This window comes from Struthio camelus, chromosome 6 (assembly GCF_040807025.1).
Source record: "Struthio camelus isolate bStrCam1 chromosome 6, bStrCam1.hap1, whole genome shotgun sequence".
Classification (NCBI taxonomy): Eukaryota; Metazoa; Chordata; class Aves; order Struthioniformes; family Struthionidae; genus Struthio; species Struthio camelus.
In genome coordinates, this window is record NC_090947.1 from 33,939,924 (window position 1) to 33,960,835 (window position 20,912).

General features: G+C 39.7%; 1 protein-coding gene across 3 annotated transcripts in view; it reads right to left on the reverse strand.

The window, feature by feature from the left end:
• ADCY5 (adenylate cyclase 5) overlaps positions 1-20,912 on the reverse strand; it is a 230,513-nt gene that overhangs the window by 90,669 nt on the left and 118,932 nt on the right. For all 3 annotated transcript variants that reach the window (XM_009685731.2, XM_068949063.1, XM_068949061.1), the window contains exon 2: positions 4,717-4,866. In XM_009685731.2, the coding sequence (XP_009684026.2) occupies positions 4,717-4,866 (150 nt within the window). The remainder of the gene's footprint in view (positions 1-4,716; positions 4,867-20,912) is intronic.

A 20,912-nucleotide genomic window follows, 5' to 3' on the forward strand; every position in this document is an offset into this window, starting at 1 on the left:
CACATAGCGCTACAGGCCTGATACCCAAGCACCCTTGGGCACCATTTGAAATTCCTTCCTTTCCCATCTAACCATCTAAGCAAATTCCTCCAACAGGCACAAACCTGTTCTCAGCAGCTGAAAAGTCCATAGGAACGCCCCAATAAAACTGGCATGAAAATTTAGCCCAACTCTGCAATGTGGTATTGTATTTCTACACTTAAAACTGCCATCAGGACCCAATTGCATAAAGCCCTGCAAACCCACTCACTCACCTACACGAGTATTTCCAATACCCACCTTCTGTCATCAACAATTCACAGCTCTCCACTCTCACTTGAAACAACTAAATTGCACCTTTATTTACTGATAATAGCTTTAGTATGACTTTCATAACACTATTTTGTAAGCTGCTCTGCATGTAGTTTTGTATGCTGGGCAAAAATTAGTTAAATGACAAAATGATGACTTGCTGGTAATTTTCCTAAAAACTCACACAAAAGCCTGTGTTCATTATTATTCTAAATTTGGAGGTAATTTCATGTAAAAGCTAAAAAACTTAAATCTGCAGGCAATATGCACCCCAGGGATACCTTTGTGTATTTCAGGAATTACACCTGATAAAATCTACCCAGATACTTCATTCCCTTTATTTTACTCCCACCTACACTCGCCTCAATTTAAACAAAGTTTTTGCTATGGCTGAAGAAGGATCGAAGTATCTCTTTTTGGACCAGCTGAAATGCAACCCAACCTGCAGGCTGAAAATAGCGCTCTGGAAGAGGTGAAGACTCCCAAAGGCTAGTCTGTGTCACTCTCATCTTTATTATGTTCCTTTCCCTGCAGTGACCCAGAGGGAAGAAAAAGGCCTTCCTTCCTGATGACATAGACACAATATGGTGTAAACGAAGGTCCTCGACCTCATCTAACAGCTCATTAATTCTCAATAGCACAGGGAGCACTAGGGCTCGGACTGCCATCCTGATTCAGAGGGGTCAGCATTCTTGGACTAATTACGTCACTACATCTCTTGCCCATACTTCAGCTATAAACACATTCCTGGTTTCTAATTCCTATTTTTGTCTGAAAGTTCCCCGTTTCTTTCTTCCTCTAAGGAGATGCAGAGACTTTGGGGGAACCAGAGGAAAATGAATTCACTGAAAATGTGCTCAGCATACCCTGAGACATTTTGCATTCTGCAGAACTGTGCAGGATTTACTCTTTTCTTTCAACTTGGTGCCTTAAAAAGACTGATTCTTGCCTCCAGGCCCTGAAGAGGTAGTAATACCACAGAAAAAGATGTGTCGGAGGGATTTTTATCTCCTCAGGTCAAAAATGCAGCAGTCCTAACAAGATACGTGTTTTTAAAAATACTATCGCATCCACTAGCACACTGCATGTGCTAGCACTTACATACCCAAATTAAAAAGTAGTATATGAATCATGCATGTGTCCTCAGGCTCCCACCAGCTATTAGCACATTTCTTGAGCACAAAAGCACAAGACATTTTGTGAGTTTACCAGAGTAACTAGTGTACACACTGCTGTCATTTGCATATTACAATAGGCATCCTCAAATGTGTGAAAGCTGCTATTTCTCTTGTGATTTTACACATCCTTTAACTCGGAGCTTAGTGGACAGTTCAGGGGCACCCACAGGTTTGGAACGTTCCCTGTAGGCACAAAAGGGTGGAAGGATGATTTTTTTATTTCCTCACAAAACAGGGACACGTTCAGGGAACCGAGATCCTCTTACTAATACGCCAACAAACTTTCAGATAGATTTCTGGATAATTTTTCCTTACCGACCTCCACCGTTGCTCTTCCTGACATAATAGGCAGACTAAATCCACCAATGCTTTCAAGGCATTTGAGATCTTCAGCAGATTAACTAATACAGCCCTAAAATATCAGCAATCCAGGGTATAAGACATACTTCATCAAGTGAAATAAATGCATGTAAAAGTAACATCCTTCGTGTAATGAGGAGGTTGAGCTGCATTACAGACTTGGACTTAATCTTCGTTTTGTTTGTTAGGAGCAACACCATCACTGAAAATAAGCTCTGTAACTAACAGGAGAAAGTTGTAACAAGTGCCTTAGTAAAGCACAAGCCACGCCAAAAAAAACTTTAAAGCAACCAAACACTCCTCTGTCTTATTTCAAACACAGCACAGAAATTGAAGACTCCGCTCGAGTACAATTTTCATTTTGCTATAATGATCAGAAAGTACGGCAGTCCTCACTGTAAAAATCACTTATTATGCACAAATGAGGTGACTGAGACTGCTGTTTTACAAGTATAACAAGGCAGCAGTCTGACCTGATTAAAAAAAACAAAAAGAGCAAATTCATATATAATTCTCACTTTTAAAGAAGATGCAGCTATAGTTCCACTGAATTATACATTAAACAAATGCATACCTAGGAGCACTAGTCTCTAAAACCGGCACAGATGAAAGATTACAATACAGATCTACTCTATTTACATATGAGCATGTAGATATCTGTATATGTGGGTGTATATATAGAACACATATCCTTACAATGACTGTTTAGTACACAGGAATTTTAACTATTAACGCCCTGCTCTCCCAAGATGACCTCAAAGCACTAACAAACATTTAGCACCTAACGACTTATCTGTTTGTCCTCAAGTTTAATAACACTTATTTTGCACCACGAGTTAAATGAGGCAGAGAGGAAAAAGAGAGAATGGTTTTTCCTAGACAAAAGATAAGCACTGCAAGAAATAAAAATATGTAGTCCTGACTACCAATCTCTTACCCAAATCTACTGCAAATATCTGCTCACTGCAGATTATTTTGAACACCTATTTTTTCATCCAACCATATTTTATTCTGAGTGAGCACTAGCAATTCCTGTTACAACTCTGCCTTAGCTTATCTCGAATAATGAAATCACTGGAGTCTTCATTCTAGATCGGACATTCTGGATTTCCACTTACTTTCGTGCAGATTTTGGTGCTGGCAGAAGTTTAATAAGGGAGAACATACACTGCTTTGACTGAGATAATCTGCCTGCCTTTAACAGAGAAGAGCGCACAGGAGCACCGTCAGATCTCCAGGAACAGTCAAACATTGGTAACAGTTTTGGGCTGCACAGCTCTTCTCCGATCCATGCCCATTTGGAGACTGGCTCTCCCAGACGCAAGCAGAGCTACTGTTACTTGTGTCTGCTGTCACCTCAAGATTATCTCAATGCATTATGCATAGGGATGCATCTTCACTGAACCTGCAAATCAATATCAGTGCAGGCTGCAGCAGCAAATAATCTTGTTAGGAGGCCCCAGCTCCTGGGATCCACAATTACTGCTGGAAGTTCTGGAGGGTATTTTAAGTGACTGGCTTTGACCCGTGATTTTGGGGAGGGGAAAAAGAAAAAGGCGTAACGGTACGGTATTTGTCAGAGCTTTTTTTATGAGATACTTTGGACATAGAAGCTCCTACACACAGGATAACACAAGCATTTGAGACACACTGCAAAGGCAATCCCTCAGCAGGGAGGACAGTGCTGCAATCAATAAGTAAAATGGGGTATTCTCTTGGCTCAGTCTTTTCTTCCATTTCAAAGTATGGAAGGAGGAGCAGCTGCTTGTTTCATCTTTCTGAGGCTACATTTGTTGCAGAAGAAGAAGAAATCCATTTATATTTATATATATCTTCATTATCAAAATGAAGTATGTATACATATTATTTCACAGTATGGGTTAAACAGCAAGTTTGCTGGCCAGAAGCACCTCATAAAACACTACCTACAAACAAGTCTATAGATGCAAATGGGCTGAGATATGAGTGAAAATTAAGCTGTGTTGCCACTGAGATGCAAAGACATCACACTTCATCCATTCCCCTGACCTCTTCCCCAAATCCACAACCAAACTCTGAGATCTCTCTCAAGGGAAGAGCGGAAGGCCTATTTCATGATTCATTTCAAATTGGACTGCATAGACCACTAGGAGATTTACTGGAGGACAGAGATGTGTATTAGCAAGGGAAGAGTCAAGGTGGCCCAAAAGGTCCTTCATTTCTGATTATGAGGGCACAAGAGATTCATTGCAACTGAAGAGGTGAATGAATTAGGGGAGCAGATAGGTTCAGTGCCCTTGACAACAGCAGCAACAGGTCTTTTTAGAGCAAAGAAACATAGAAGCGGGTGATGAACCTTACTTTTCAAATACCTGAGGCCTATATGGTATACAGTGGTGTGCTGCAGGTAGGAACCTTTGGGGAAGGCAGGTAGAGGACCTTCACTGAAGGCACCAAGGGACCATGTGTTCTGTGTGCCTCTTTCACGTCTAAAACCTGCCTTACAGCTACAGCTACAGTTGGCAGTGGCTTTGCTGAAAACCACACCATGCTTTGCCCTTGCAAGAAAGAGCCAACCTGAAGCCTGTGTTGCATCTGCCTTCAACACGTGGCTTCCACAGGTGCAAAAGAACTATGCAGACTCTCTGCATACTAGGTAATTTTCATCCACAGAGTGCAGGCCGCAAGATTTGTTGATGTCTGCAGACAAGTCTATCAGGGTCCTGGAGAAGAATTACTGCCCCGACTTCTCTTTCCAATCTCTAAAAATCCTGCCCACTACTACCTGCCTGCCCTTGCTTGGATCCATCAACAAGCAAGAGGCCAGCGAATCCAATTCCAAAGGGGCAATTTGCAAGCTAATTCCACTTTAGCAGTTTCATTTTTAATTTCCCATTATTGCTCTTACCTGCTGCTGGTTTTCCCTCTGAGAATGCAGCCTGGCTTGTATGCATTCCCTGGTCTCCTGGAAAGCCTGCCTTTGGGACACCTCTGCTGGGTAGTGGGTACACACGCCTACAATGTTTGTACAGGAGAAGATGAGAACATTGGAGACCAGCTGCAACAAAGGAAAAAAAAAAAGAGAGAGAGAGAAAAATATTTTGATTACACTTTGGAAGCCTGCCATCAATAACAGAAGGACCAGCCAGAACTCAACCCATTCCATGACTCCTTAATCCAAGCCACGATTCAACCTCAAGCTCTTAATTCCAGTGTATGTTACTTCTCTAGTCTTTAAATACAAAACTGCCATATATGGCCTCAGATATATGTTTTTAACACTGTGTATTACTTCATCAGTAAAAAATATAACTACTGGTAAATCTTGCTTATGGTAATCCAGCATCTTGGAACTACTGTGACAAAAAATCTATCTAAAAATTCATCATTACTGTCTGTTTGGTCAGCTAAGAATCGCGCAGACAGATCTGATAGAAGAATACAAATATTTCCATGCTTGCATATCTAAATATCTGACATGAAAATATATCAAAGATATATTAAAACTATTATTTCAGACATAGTGCTTAAAATATTGAAGGGAATATATTAGTATTCATGGTTTTTAGGTACAACTGAAATCCATTTTTTGTCTAGTTCTAACATAAAAATTTAGTTTACTAGATAAACAAATTGCGTCTTTGTCACATTTCTGACTACTGAAAGAGGTGGCCAAGCCTGAAGCATATTCAGACAGGACAAATACGTAGGAAAAGCTACATCGTTCTACTGCTTCCACATGGATTATGTTTTTTAATAAAGCAGTCATATATCTTTTGCTGAAAACCGGTGTTTTATTTCCTAACAATTTTTTTTTTTTTAATAAAAAGGAGAAAAGATGTCCCTTGCTGGAATTTGGTTTCAAGCAAAACGTTCAGAACTGCTTCTGATGGTTTCATATAAACATTTCACTTTACAGAGGTCAAAATACAACCTAGTGAGAGCTGCACAAGCTGCACTGTATCTCCCTCTGAGGACAGGCTTTGAAACATCTCCCATTTCTTCTAGGGGAAAAGAATGTCAGACTTGCAACACTCATAAACGGGAATCTTGGGGCTATTGTCCAGTGAATCCAAATACATACTTCACCTCTGGACTTTCCTACTGGAGAGAAAAAAATAATTTCCAGACCAGCCCACTCCGTGAAAATACAGGGCCAGACTCTGAAAGGCAGCTTGAGCGTAGGGCACCCGTTGGGCCCTGAGGTCCACACTGTGTGCTCAAGACGCCCCAGATCAACTTTTTCACTGCCATTTCGCTGAAGAGAGGAGGAGTGAGGAGCCGTCCCCATGGCAAACAGGAGTGCGCAGCTCTCGCTCTGCAGAAACCCCGCTGGGATTACTCCAACACTTTGACTACATCCATGTGCTTTAGCACAGCAACAAATTATTTGATTAACAACCCTGCCCCGAAACTGTATTTAAGAAGAATATTTCATCTTTCGGTTCAAAACAAGCAATAGCTCACGACTCAGGAGAGCCAAGGTACTTCAGCCTCCCTGCAGACGACCGCCAGTAGATGGCAACACTCAAACTCATGAAGCTCCTCCACTGCACGTGCTGCATTTTGGGCTACTTCTCCGCATCCCACACATACCTATACTACCAAAACACACTAACCCACAGGTTGTAGACAGCCAGTGGGGATTATCAGCGCTACCAGTTATATGTATGCACAGATAACTAGTTCCCAAGGAGGAAACGATTACTTATTCCTGATAGATTGCTCCCTCTATCCAACACATCGAACAGAGACACGGCTATCTAAGGTGCAGTTTGCACACATGAACATGCAATTAGCCCTGCCCCTGAACTCCCAAATTCCCTTTGCAGTTATTTTTTCCCCCAGCTCTTTTTAAAGCTGACTGGATCCTAACAGGTCCAAGGTCCTCTGCCTCTGCTCCAAGCTAATCACACAGCAGCCGATTCCCTGCTCAGTTACCCTAACGCAGCGCTGCATCCAGTGGGCGTTTGATGGCGTTTTTTGCCTAAAACAAGGAAAAATGTCAAATTTTAAAGGATTAAAAATCCTCCCCATAAAAAGTATAAAAAATACTAGTGCTCATTATCATGTAAGAGGAAGCTTAAACAGGGAGCAGAAGTAAGGCTTTCCTCGGAGCTGCTGTGATTCCTGCTTTATGGCTGCACTGATTGCGACTGACAGCCTGTGAATAACACTCCTACAAGTTCAATATGATTATTACAAGCTCAAAGGGGTTAACACTAAATAGCATCTTCTGCATGGCCAGATTAGAGCAAGACTCCCAAATCTTCTCCATTGGAGCTATTCAATTGCACAGTAAGTGGAAAATTTGTCAGCGCATGGAAAACAGCAGAAGCACGCACTGCGTATCTGAAATGGATAAGCAAGAGAGCACAGATGATATTCAGGAAATATTCAGCTTTCTTTCTTAATCCCAAGAAACTGAGACTTCATTTCACTTACACAGACAAACAGTGCAAATCCAAAACAAACTCCCCAAAACAGTGACTCAAATTGAAACTCTTGCACCAAGAACAAGAGTCAGCATTTGGGTAGACGGCAGGCAACACACGAGGAGTTAACTGAGCAGTACAGGGGAACACCTCAGTCCTGAAAACAAACTCTATACGGGCATATCCTGGTGCCAACAGAAAGTGCCCCCGGGGGCCCACCCCGAAGATGCCATTATCACGACGATGCCTTAAATAGCCAAGCTGTACAGTCCCAGGCATGTGATTCCTAGAGCTCAACACTGTCATGCCAGAGCGCAAACGACATTATCAAACTTGATATTATTGACAAAGCTTGTGGAACCCAAAGAAATTTATTTTTTCAGCACTAACTCGCGTGATTTTACACAAACCCAAGGGGCTTCACAGACTGATTTGCAAGACAGACTCAGGTGACCATGCTTCATGAGGTAGGAATAAAAACTGCATAGCAATGTAATTTTTAAGTAGCAAGCGACAGACATCTGTATTCATTCCATTAAAGGGAAGCTCTTTTAATTTGAGGCATGGCACACTTGTGACACCCTGAAACATAAGGGGGAAAATTACAGTGTAGTGCTGAAAGCATCAAAGATCTGCAGAGATTTAAAACTCAAGCTCTACTATTTGCAGCAACACTTGTTATTTGGGTAAGAGCATTTTGTTCAATATCTGTTCACAATCATCTTCATAGGTATTTAAAAATAAGTTAAGGGAAAAAAAGAATCAAAGATTTCTAATCTCATTAATTTTTTTCACAGCGTCTGTCTTAATAAAATAAATTTGTGTCCTGTTTGCCAAATGGTACTACTTGCTTATCAGCTTCCTTGCCATTTTGCTATGGTAACCAGCTTCAATCCCAGGAGGAAAGAGATGATGTAGTTATTAAAAAACTGATTCCCTAAGCTCCATGGCCTGAAAAGCAAAAACATATTATGGCAACTATTTCAGACAATCTGTGCTTGAAGGGCTGTTCAAGGCAATGGGAAAATACAGTTGTCTATTTTGGAGCTGATTTCCTTCTCCTCTGCCTGTCTAGAGATGTAGATCAAGAAGATTCCTACTCTTCTGATTTTGGAAAATAATAGCTTATAAAAGACTATTTCACTTGCATACTTCTCCTAGATAAGTTACTGGCCTGCAGTATTGTCATATTTGAGTATTTCACAAACCAGTGCGTAGTGGAGAAACGCTATTATCCTGACTTTACTGAGGCAGAGCTCTTCCAAGGTAATTTGGTACCTAAAAGAAAGCAGTGACTCCAAGGGTTTTTCAGAACTCCCCGAGACTTCATAGTTCCCCTGAAATAACAGATCACTCGACCTCAAACAGCAGAACAGACTAGACAGTTTCTAGTCACTTAGATTTTATCTCACTAACAGAACCCTGCAATGCTTGTGTTGAATCTCTTGCAGCAGGAAAACTGTGTTCAATATTTTTTCCCTTGGTCACTGATGAACAAAAAAAAAAAAAAAAAAAAAAAAGAGAGACGGAAAGAGTTTAGTTTCACATGCTCTAGGAGATTTGAAAACCTGGTACTACAGAATCAAAATCTAGGGCTAAATTTGGCCTGACATTCATTGCAAACTTGATATTTTTGGAGTTTCAGGAAAAACTTAGGAAGAACCCTCACGGTTCGGTAATTCAGAGGAGAGCTTTCGGGATCATCAAAAGAGGAATAAAGCATCAGCTTGAATCAATATTGCCACTGTTCTCCCTACTATGTTTCTATTTGATTATTCTTCAAACACCAGATGCTATTCAATATGTAATTAAGAGACAACAACATGCTTAAGAAGGATGGTGTCAAGATAATTTTCTTTAGTTGCTTACCTTTGCCAGGACAAAAAGGCTGGCTACTGACAGGAAAAACGGGCTATATTCCTCTGAATATCACAGCTTATTATTTTTCATTGAAATCACAATATTGTTGTGATATTTTTATAAAGTCTCATTTTGAAAACAACTAAATTTAAAATTTTTAGTGTGGGATAGTAAAACCGGCACAAGGAAAAGGAAAATACATGTACAGAGATTAAGAAGCCATGCAAAACAATCTAGAGCAAACAACCAATTATATATCCCTTCTCTCGGGTGTTTGACATTGCTCTGCCTCTGCTTTCCAGCTCTCATAATGCCCACCCTGTGGGAAATATTTTGTTAAACTGATTATCAGCGCAACAAGTAGGTTAAAAACCGATAAGACAACCAAGTTTCTAGACTACATTTCATAGTGGTTGTACAGTGAATTGACAAATTGGTCCAATTATTAACTGCAGGGCAGACACTGGAATTAGCTTTACTTGTGGGAGTTCCTTTTTTAACTGTGAAAAATTGTTATACATTCTTTAACACTTATCTGAAACACAACGTAAGAACCAAAAAATGATGAACTACAACAGCTCCATCTACCCAAGATTCTTCTGTAGCACCTGTGTGCACAATACTGAACTGGAAGTATGGATAAACTCTGAAGTTGCAAAAAATAAGAAGCACAAATGTTATGAAAATTGTTTTTGCTAACAAGTAGAAAGTAAAGCACAGACGATTCTGTTTTCTAAACACTTTCCCTGAACAGCAATTAACCCTATATCGCCTCTTTATATACTACTATCTAATAAAAGAATTGGAGCAGCTACAGAGCCAAAGGCATATTGAAAATTAAAATGAAAGACATATCTACTGGCTCCAAGATCAAATTACGCCTGTATTTGTGCTGTATATACAACAACATATTTCATTTCCCAGAGCTAGAACTAGCACAGCTCTAAGATAGTGAAAACTCACAGATTATGCTAGAAAGATAATTAAACAGAGTTGTATGGTCCTTTCCTAATGCTTGGCCAATAAAGAACAAGATAAGTACTAAACATAGTGCAAGAAGAATAAAGTGCAAATTAGGAAATCAGGAGGTTTATAAATAAAATATAACAAGGACTTTTACTGAGTACTTGAAATACGAACAACCAAGTCCATACACAAGAATATAAGAACAAATTTTCTGAAGTTGCTAGATGGAGCCTTCCCGTGGAACCTCCCTGCAGCCACCACTCCCTTGGACCTCGAGCAGAACTGAAAACCGATTATAACCACTGTCTTCCAAAGACTTCCCCAACTGCACTTTATGAACACAAGTAGTACTACTGAAGTCAGCTCTAGAAATTTAAACGCTTCACTAAGTCATAGTATAATTTAACAATCACAGAAGCAGCAGAATTTATCAAATAGTTATGTTCTACATAGGCAGTAACTCAGTTAACGTTGAGAGCAAAAAATTTCTTTGCAGAAATACTTTGATGCTCATTTTTTGATATTCCTTCTGTCGGGAAACCTGCAAGAAGCAAAAGCTGCCTACTTCAATCTTTTCAACTAAATTCTAATTCAGCTTGAAGTTACTTTGTGAGTATGAAGCACTGGTATTTGGGATGAAAACTGTCAAAGAAACCTCACGCCACTTATAAATATCTCTGTTCAAGAATTCATGTAGGAAAAAAAAACATTAAAAACATTACACTAAGGCTATCCATTCCTCATACTTCATCTCATCGTCCAAGCCCAGGTCTATGTTGATCAGTTAGACACGATTCTCTGTCCTCCCAGGGGAAAGCTAAACAATAATTTTGCTTCACGTAACTTCATTCTTTCTTCAGACAAAAATTAATATCTGATTCAACTTTAAATATATAGCTGCAGATACAGACATAATGCACTATGCCTCTCCTCCAGAGCAAAAAATTAAGATTTTGATATTTTTCAGTTCTTACAGTTGTTTCAGATGGCATCAATATTTTTGCTGCTTTCTTAATTTTAACCTCTCAAATCTTATTCTACCAGACTTTCATTTGTTTACTGATTACTGTAGTTACAAACCCTCCATACACTCTTTCCCACTGCTATTCTCATTGTTGTACAGAGCACAAAAACATAAAGGACTGTGGTTACATTTTGCTGTTATAATTAAAAACTTTAAATCCAAATGTTATTAAAGAACAGAATATTAAAAACACAGATGTATTTTTAGCAAACAGTTTCAGAGGAAACATTCCTGCATCAAACGGATAAATTTTACTTCCCTGTAGATGGCTTTTTTTTTTTTTTTGGAATTAGTTTTCCACTGGGATTTCAGCGAGAGCGCATTTTCTTTGGTTACTGAGTGATAAGGTGCAGAGGAGGAGAATATACCGTCCTGACAAAATCTTGGCCTAACCCCAGCTGAAAGAGGTATTTCTGTGTCTAAATTTTCCTGGAACCCTGTCAATGATCCCAGCTAAGTATTCTCTCTATGGGGACACAGCCTGTTCTGGGAGGAAGCGCTGCCTTTCACTAGGAATAAAACGTTAGAGACGGAGATTCTCCAGTCCTATGGTCCATCCTCACCGAATTGCCGTAGCAACCAAGTTTCTGTGCGTCTTCATGCTTAACACATTTTATAAGCTACAAAACAGCCATGGTTTTCATGCAGGGATCCTTCACGGCTGCATCCTTCATGGATGCATCCTTCATGGATGAAGTCCATGAGAGACGACAGCGTGGAAAGCTGCTACCCAAGGGGAAGGAGCTTGAGAACGTGGCCCTTGAACGAAATAGTAAGACCCTGAAACAACCCAGTCTGCCTATACTTTCATGATCTCCAGAATGCTTCTGAAGCTAGCAAGGGAGCTGCAATCAACATAATTGTGAGGGGAGAGGTTCAGAAAGTTGGTTTAGTTGAATAATCTTCTGTATCACATTTCCTTGCCTATCTTTCTTTTCTTCCAAACTAAAAAACATGCCGGTGGTGGAGAGGATGTGAGGGAAGGAAGAAGCCAAATGTTTGGGTTTTCTATCAGACCTGGCTGAAATTAAGCCACCACACTGAAACGCACATGAAACACCAACCAATATTTCTCACCTTACTCATCGAGTAAGTATATATGTTGATTTAGTCCATGACAGGATTAGGATTTTGTTTGGTTTGCTTTTCTGTCTTTTTTGTGTTTGGATCAGCTTGTACCTTGCAGTCAGTATTTCATGCAACATCTCAACAGAAGAGACCTCTGCAGCCTGTCCGACAAGGTCCCACAGTCATCTCTGCCGCTAGCTGCCCCCTCCATCCTCCTGGCAAGGGGCACTGGCCTTTCCGAACAGTGTAACTGCTGCCAGCAAACACACTTTACTGAAGTACTTCTGCCAAGTATAGCTGCTTCCAACAGCTATGAGAAAAAATATCCATGTTACATAGGCAAAAACATGAAGATCCACATCCCTCTGCTCCCCCCAGTCACAGTGTGCCCTGGTCCTTAGTGTTTCTGGGAATATTTGTGGGAGTCCTGTACTCAAATAGAGGCAGTGCATCACCCCTTATCTTCCACAGCCATTTAAGCACCTCCAGAGGTCACTAGGAAAACAAAAATGTTTATCTGGTTACATGGCAGTCTTATTTATCTGGGAAAAAAGAACATTCTCCAGTTGCTCAGCAGGCAGAAATGACTGCCCTAAATATGGTCTGTGAGATATAAAAATCATTATTTCCCAGACATTTAGAGTGTGTGTTTTTTTGTGGGGTGGTGAATTAGGTTGGTTTTGTGTACATGTGTGGGAAGAAATACAAAATTGAAGAAAGAGTGGAATAGAGATGGGTTTTTTTTGTTTTGTTTTGTTTTAAATAAGACCTCCTTTCTTCTTCTGTTGCTGGATTTCAAATGAAGTTGTGGGCAGCTTGCCCACAAGATGGGCTTTTTTCTTCTAAAACCAACATATATTTTTAATACCCCAAAATTATCAAGCACCACCAGCAAAGTTTGAACTCTTGAAAAGAAGCAATGGCTGTTATGACACAAGATGAAGGAGCAGTATTCGTAACAGAGAGCAAAGGTGGTGCACAACCACTGCTAACGCACAAGTGAATCTTTTGAGTCATCTAACTGGACCACGAGAGAGGCTGCATAAAGGTCTGAGATTCACTAGCCTGGCTGCTTGAGCAGTTGTGCATACTGATCTCTAAACAGAAAAATTAAAAAAAGGAAAAAAAAAGGAAAAAAAAACCCTGTGAGTAGGCAAATTCTCAATCAAATTTAATTGAACACAACGGACAGCTTGAAGGCACATTCCTTGGTCTTGGTCTTTGTCATACTGAATTTCAAAGGCTTCCAATAAGACGGTATAAAGACTTTCCAGAGAAGCGCTAACAGACTTCAGAATGGTTTATCAAGAGAAGTGTAAGACAACCTAATGATAATGGTTATGACCAGCTCTGTTTATAACACAGATTACATAAACACAGTTTAGCCTGCATTTATTTCATTATATCCAATCCTTTTCTCCTGTTCCTCTAGAATTGCATTATTTTACTCTTCATGTGTTTTTCATTCTGCCTTCTTTATACTGCAATTCTCATCATTATTCACACCGGATTTTCTTCTCAGCTGCCCAGTCCTGTCTTCTCCCCAAAGGCACACAGAAATCCACAGTTCCAGGATTAGATCAAATGAATGAGTATTTTTAAATTAGCCAAGATGAATCTCATTCTTTTTTCTGATAGCTCCAGCAATTTGGTAACTCCACTATTACATGAGCTTTTCACAGTGTATGTTGCAGGGCACATTTTTAATTGCTTTGCACTATCTGGATGAAAACATGTTATATACTGTTAAGGCATATGTATTGGAAACATTGTCCAAGTTCCATTCCAGAAGACTGAAACATTAATTTTGCTAAGCATTATGAACTGGCTGAAGTTGGATTTTTTAATCAAGATATGCTATAGCCACAGCTTATTTTTGCTGAGATGTTAAACTCACTTTTCTTGCTGTTAAATGTAGAAGAAAATAATGGTATTACAATGCTGCAAAAATTCAAATGTTTAACAAACAAACCTCATTTCACTGGAGATGTACAGTTTGGAAGAGTCTTTGAATTCTGACAAATGAAATAAATAGATCTGCTGAGAATTGGGCTGGATATAAAAAAAAATCTAAATTTCTGTTGCTAGTGGAAAATTTTGAGTCTGTAATTAAGTATGTTCTTTTACTCTTCCAAAGATCATTACCAGAGATTATGCAGCTGAATAGGGTTTTCTGAGGTGAACTTAAAATAGAGTTAATATCATATTGACCTCCCCAAGAGGATACTGTACGCCACATAACTGGACTTTCAAAAACAGTGAATTGTGAATTTTTAAAATAATCTAATCTAAGGTAGTCAGAGAGAAAAAAAAAGAGACAACTTTTTTTTTTTTAATCCTAGAATTAAATTCTAGAGAGCCATATAAAAACAAAAAAAAATTTATCAAAAGAGACAATAATCCCCACAGGGTACAAAATGGAATAAAATAGTAAATGGTATAAAATTGGTATAAATGGTATAAAATAGTATAAAATCTTGTATGTGATCAGTCTCATGACTGTGATTTGAAATCACAGATTGGTCCTTTGCTATGCTACTGGAACGCGATCGCATTTGTCTGGCTAAATCCAATAGGGAGCTACTAAGTAGCGTTTGATAGGATAAGGATACTGGATCCAGTTCTCCACTCCTACTGGTTTAACTCTGTCAACTTAAGACAGTTAGAACTAGTGTAAGTGATGAATTAATCTCCCAGATTTTATCTCATCAGACACTTCTTAGTGCTTTCTGGTAATCAGCTATCAGTAAACATGAGATACCCCTTCGAAGACAAAGCAGGTGGTTCCTGACAGATAGCAGTGATAACTAACACATCGTCTGGTGCGCAGAAGGCCCAAACACTCCAGTGCGCATCCCGCTGCAGAGCTTGTAAAATAACACTAAACGTAAGAAAGAGCGAAGGCCTGGTGAAAGTCATAACTCCAGATATGCAATGTAAACCCAGGGAAAACAGAAGCAGAAGAGGCTAGAATAAAAGGCTTAACTGGGTTTTTTCTCTCATCGACTTTGATCATCCAGTGATGTCTCCAGGACAGTTTTTAAAAGTGACCAAGTATTCTTTTGACCACTACAAAGTCAAATATCTCAAAGTCAAATAACTTTCTTAAAGAACAGTAGGGCAGTTTCTCAAAATAGTTCCACCTGAAGTTACAGAAAACAATCATGGAACTCTAAAAAGATAAATCACAAAAGACACCATCTCAGATGTACCTTCTTTGCTTATAATTGAAAAAAAAAAAAAAAACCCTATTCCTTTTTCAGAAGAAGCTATTTCAGAAATTTGTAGCAGAAACCAACTGATAAAAACAACTATTTCAACTATCTCATGCTAAACCGTTGGTGTAATGTAGGGCATAAAATAGGTAACACAGAGTACCTACCACAGCCAAGTTTGTCTAATACTTTTTTATTACCAGAAACTTGACAGAAATTTCTCGTGTGGTTATTTATCAGTTTGACCATTGTGTTCAGGTTTAACTGAAAAGTTCAAAAGTCTACACATTTTTGGAGCAGACACTGTAAAGTTGATGAGAACCAATCATCTTCATGTCAAGGTGGGCTTTCTAATATTCCTCTGAAACCCACCCAAGATGTGGCCAATTACAAGATGAAGATGGTGAGGAGAACCACCAGGAAACATCCAGTGCTCTTCATCAATAGAGACTTAGTCAAATTCAAACCGCTAAGGCTATACCAACACCAAGCATGTCCAGCCTCACACTCCTACATGCGACTAGACCACTCTTTTGGTTTCCTGGGCACAGTCTATCCTGAAGTTACAGGAGCTGAGCTGGACTGCCTCTGTAGTTGGCCCTCTCAGCTACTGCAGTATTGCAACCTAGCTCAAAAGAGGGGAGCAAGGAGGGAGAGTATGGTGGAACCTCAGAAGCACCAGAATCAAAACCACACAGGATAGAGAAGAAGAGAGAAATGGAGATGGAGAAGCAGGTATCAGAACAGAGGGCAGGGACTAGTAGGGCACAGAGAGAGAAGCATAAAATCTGCACTTTTTCTGGAATAATTACAGATGTCTTTCTTATAGAAGCTGAAAGCAAATCAAATTTTTTCCACCGTTTTTTCTGCCTGAAAAATAACTTCAACTCAGTGATAAACTATGTTTACAGCTCCTTCAGCTGGCAGGTCTATAAAGAACACAATGGTCTTCCTATTGCTACACCTTGGTGGTAGAAAATACAAGCATTACAGATCATGTTTATTTGGGGACTGCCTTAAACAAGGGAACTGAATTAAGGTTGCAGAAGCCACCTAAATGCTGAATAACGTTCACCAGCTCACGGGCAAATTTTTATCAAAACTATGAGGCTCAATAGGCAGTGTGTCACATTTCCTAGCATGAGTGCCCAACCTCACAGCCTCAATTTTGCCTTGAAATATTGTTTTTACAGTGAAATATTGGATATGTATTATCAGCACCAAACAAATCAATAAAAACATTCTTACAAATGGCTGTCTAATCAGTTCTGAACAATCTGTGCTGCTTTTAACCAGAAAGTAGTTGGAAAATCAGCACAAATTTTACTGGATTGTCAACATGTACTTGATACAGTTGACTATCTGGGACTTGGACTCCAAGGACCATATTTACCTTCCCTACCGCTGCAGATGGGTCAGATGCTAGCTATTCCAATTGCTGTTTCATCCAGCTCTGCATACATCAGGTCTAAACAACAGGAATTAAAATGCCAGAAGTTATCTATCCTCAGGAATTAAAGTAGGGAATTTGAGAACTAAAACAACACGAACAGATAAATAATGTTGGGTGATTTCCAGTTCCTCTCTTTAATCCAAGGACTGCGAAAAGGGTGATTTCTTGGGGGAGGGTAGAGAAAGGGCAACGTATTTTTTAGGTCTTTCATCAGCAGCAGAAGTCAATGCAGCTGACACTGAACAGCGAAACTTGCTTGATCAGGAAGCACCTCTTTGCAAGCAGGCATTCTCAGCTGTGCTCCTGCTTCTCAGTTTGAGGGCATAACGTCAGCTCCAGCATCAAAGGAACAGAAGATGCACCTGGCACAAAGAGCTTCCACTTTAGGGAGAAAAAGGCTGGTGCTCTGGCTGAACGTGGACAGAAAACGAGCTCAACTGAATCTACTCCTAAAGTGTCCGGAAGCAGTCAAGGACCACCTACATTGAAAATTGTCTTAAATTTATAACAGCAGATGCAATTCCCTCAGGAGAGGAGAGTAATTCTAATCCACAGCATCCCAATGTTTCCCCAGCTTTGCAGAATTGTCTCAGTTCTGCTACAGCTAAATTTCACCCAGCAAGCATTCAGGCAAGCCCCTTTGTAGTGACTTTGTCCTTAACAGCTGTATCAGACAACACACATTTTTTAATCATGAAATAGCATGAAGAAGACAGGTCATCTACACCCCTCCTTATCTAAGTGTGTAGGGTTTCTAACTAACTGTGCGCTCCAGTATTCCTTGACATAGCAAGCATTAGGCAATTAAAGATTTGCTATCCCTCCAAATCCTTTTTTTCCCCCCTCTAAACCATTTTCATTTTCACCATACCAAACTTTTGAAAACTTGCTAGAGGACACAAGACAGGAAAGCACAGCAAGGAGATGACAAGACACGAAAGCACAGCAAGGAGATGGACAACGCAGAAACTTACTCTGGTCATGAAAAAGATTTTAGGCAAACGAACAATGATCCCAGACTACCTTCACCTCTGTCCTTCCTAGGACACGACTACATGTCTAGGGCATGTCTACAATGTTTTTCAATGCTTGACACCTGCTCAGTGAGCGGAGAAAATCACCAGTCAAGGAACTAATGCTCCTTCTATACTGTGCAATGGCCTGAAGCCAGGCAGGACCAAGGGGACCCCAAGAATATGGGACGTTGCCAGAGCTCCTCCATTAAAACTTCCTTTCTTCAGAAAGGGCAGTTTGGAGAATTCACATCAAAGTCCTTTCTCCTCCTGTACGGAAGAAGGTTGCAGGACTTCCCTGCTGAGCCAAGAATGGCCTCGTTCCAGTTCACAAATTGCATCCGAAAGCTCCACCTGCTTTTGAAGAAGAAAGGCCAAGTTCTACTATTGTTCATCTGTACAAGGCAAGCGAGGCCAGCTGGAGAATGTAACTCATCACACACTGACTCTTTACTCTTCTTATTTGAGACGCTAGTCCGGACCACAAGCCTACTATGTCAGGATATTTTCAAAACAGAGTAAGAGACCTTTACCACTGAACAGCTTATAATTATCAAGTGTGTTAACAGTATGCGCTACCATTTTTCCCCACAGCAGCATTGCTATATTAGAGTTTAGATAAACAACAAACATTTGATTAATTCTCTATCTACCTTTTACCTCATGATGTCAAGCGGTTTTTTGCAAGACTCAAAACACTGACAACACCACAATTACTTTATGCATATAGGATGTAATTTAAGTGACTGAAGCTATCTACACAAATTTTTACGACTATCCTACTTTTTTTTTTTTTTTTTTTTTTTAATTTAAATGATCATTTACCTCTGTGTGGAGAGTAAGCAGGCTGACCGGGAGGCTTTTTTTAAAAGCCAATAGTTAGTGAACTGAAGGGACTTTACACATTTCCAAATCTCAGATTACTTTTCAGCGTTTCGGTCTAGATAGTTATTGGAATCAGGAGTCCTGCAACCCTTTTTCTATTTGGCAGAGCATGGTAATAAGAGAAAGACAGCTGTGACAATGCAATATATGGTTTTATGTTATCTTTTTAAGACACGATCATGTTACTGAAATGAACTTTTTTCACAGACTTCCCCTTCCACCACAGCCTGTTCTGATCTCGTGTCCCTAACTGCATTGTTTTCTTTTCAGTTGTGTATAATTCTAGTCCTTCTCGATTTGGCAAGGCATACAGCAAATGGAATTACAGCCCAGACCTCTAGGATTAAGATTCAGCCAGGATTTTAGCACTTCTAGGAGAGCTTCTATTCACTAGATATTATCAGATCGTGTCCCTTTCCATTTTTATTGCAGTAAATCTATCCTTCTCCTCCGTCGCTGGGCTGCTACCTTCCTCTCTCACTGTTTGCATTGCAGAAACCATTTTTAATTGCTCTGCGACATCCAAATGAAAAAGATTTTGTGAATTTTCAAGGTATGTGCCTTTGAAATATTCTCCAGAACCTATGCTGCAAGACTCAGTCACTAATTCATTTAAGCAGCACGAAATGATGGGGAAGTCAAATGCAAATTCAACTACAAGATAACAAAAAATTCATTTTTCTCTTGGCCCCAGAGGGAAATCAATTTTTGGCATTTGTGCCCACATGCGCGAACATTTTGAGGTGTATAGCTGTCACCAGTTCGCTAGAATGCTTTAATGATGTGGTTTTAGGAGCTTAAACCCTAAATCTTTATAAAAAGTTGGATTTTTAAAAGCTGTTTAAACAAATGAGCTGCTCCTACAGTAAAGTTTTGTCCTTGGGTACCCAAAATCAAGTGTCATTCGTGTATGTTTTAAATCTCAGAAGATCTTAGTTCTTATTCCCCTGCATGTTCTGGTCTAGCCATTATATCCTGAGTTTGACGGAAACAGATACTGTGAGGTATTAGCAAACACAGTGAGGGTCACTGTTCAGAAGTGGAGAGGCAACATGTTGATTTTGTTTCCCACTGGAATCCACTGGGAATAAACGAACTACAGGATTCCAAAAGAACAGCTTGTTCTCTCGGCTTCACTCTACTTGAACAGGAAAAATACAAGTTATTAAAATACTCACACAGAGCACGAGGACTGACAACAGGCTGTGAAGTCTTTTGCTCTCAAAATCACAAGCACAAATCAGTGTGGGCCAAAGCTACTGCTTTACTGCTTTTTAGTTTTATCCTTATTATCGCATTACCCTTATTGTTAGCAATGGCACATGAGTTTTGGCGTCTATATTGCTTCCCCCACCACACTGTCAGAGACAGCCTAAATCAGAGATGTTTCCATTAAAAATAACACTTCATAATGGTTCCAGCAAGGAAGCTAACGACTGAGTAAGCAGAGGGTGGTCGTTCACCTCAAACAGACCCAGTCTTTCAAACCAGCCTGCAAACAGCCACCTATCATGGTATCTGCTAGTAGGCAAAACTCCAAACCTGGCACTTAAGAGAAGGAAACTTCAAGAAATTCTGCATTAGGCCAATCTATCAATAGAACAGCCTACCCACATACACAACATTCCTCCGAAGTCCCATTAGTTAGGCAATGACTTATATTCCTCAGTATGAGGGTTTATATCTCTTTTGCTACCTGAAATGCTGTATTTAAGCGGAGCAAGGTGGAACATTGATCTTAAGAGATCTTCTTGGTATTTATCTGCCACAATCTCCCCTCTACCTCCAAACTCTAGATTTAATTTCTGATTTTAGAAAGGATAGAGTTAATTTTGTATCATCAGAAACAACACTAACGAATGTCATGTGATTTCCTACTTGATCATTAACCTGTCAAATTCAGCATAATAAACCCTTCACCAGTTTAAGGAAATACAAAAGACTTGTCACGGAGAGAATTTTAAGAACACGACAATCATGTACAAATTAAACAAAAGTTCTTGATGCTACTTTCCACAGCTGGAACCACATTAAATAATGTTCCACCTTCATACAGTAAAAGTAACTGCTTCTGCAAGAAGGTGGGTTTTTTTTTAATTTACTGAAACTTTCTGAACTTCCAGTCTTGCAAAAGACTCATCTAAATCACAGAGTCAAAGTGACACTTTAATGCTTTTCAGGAAAC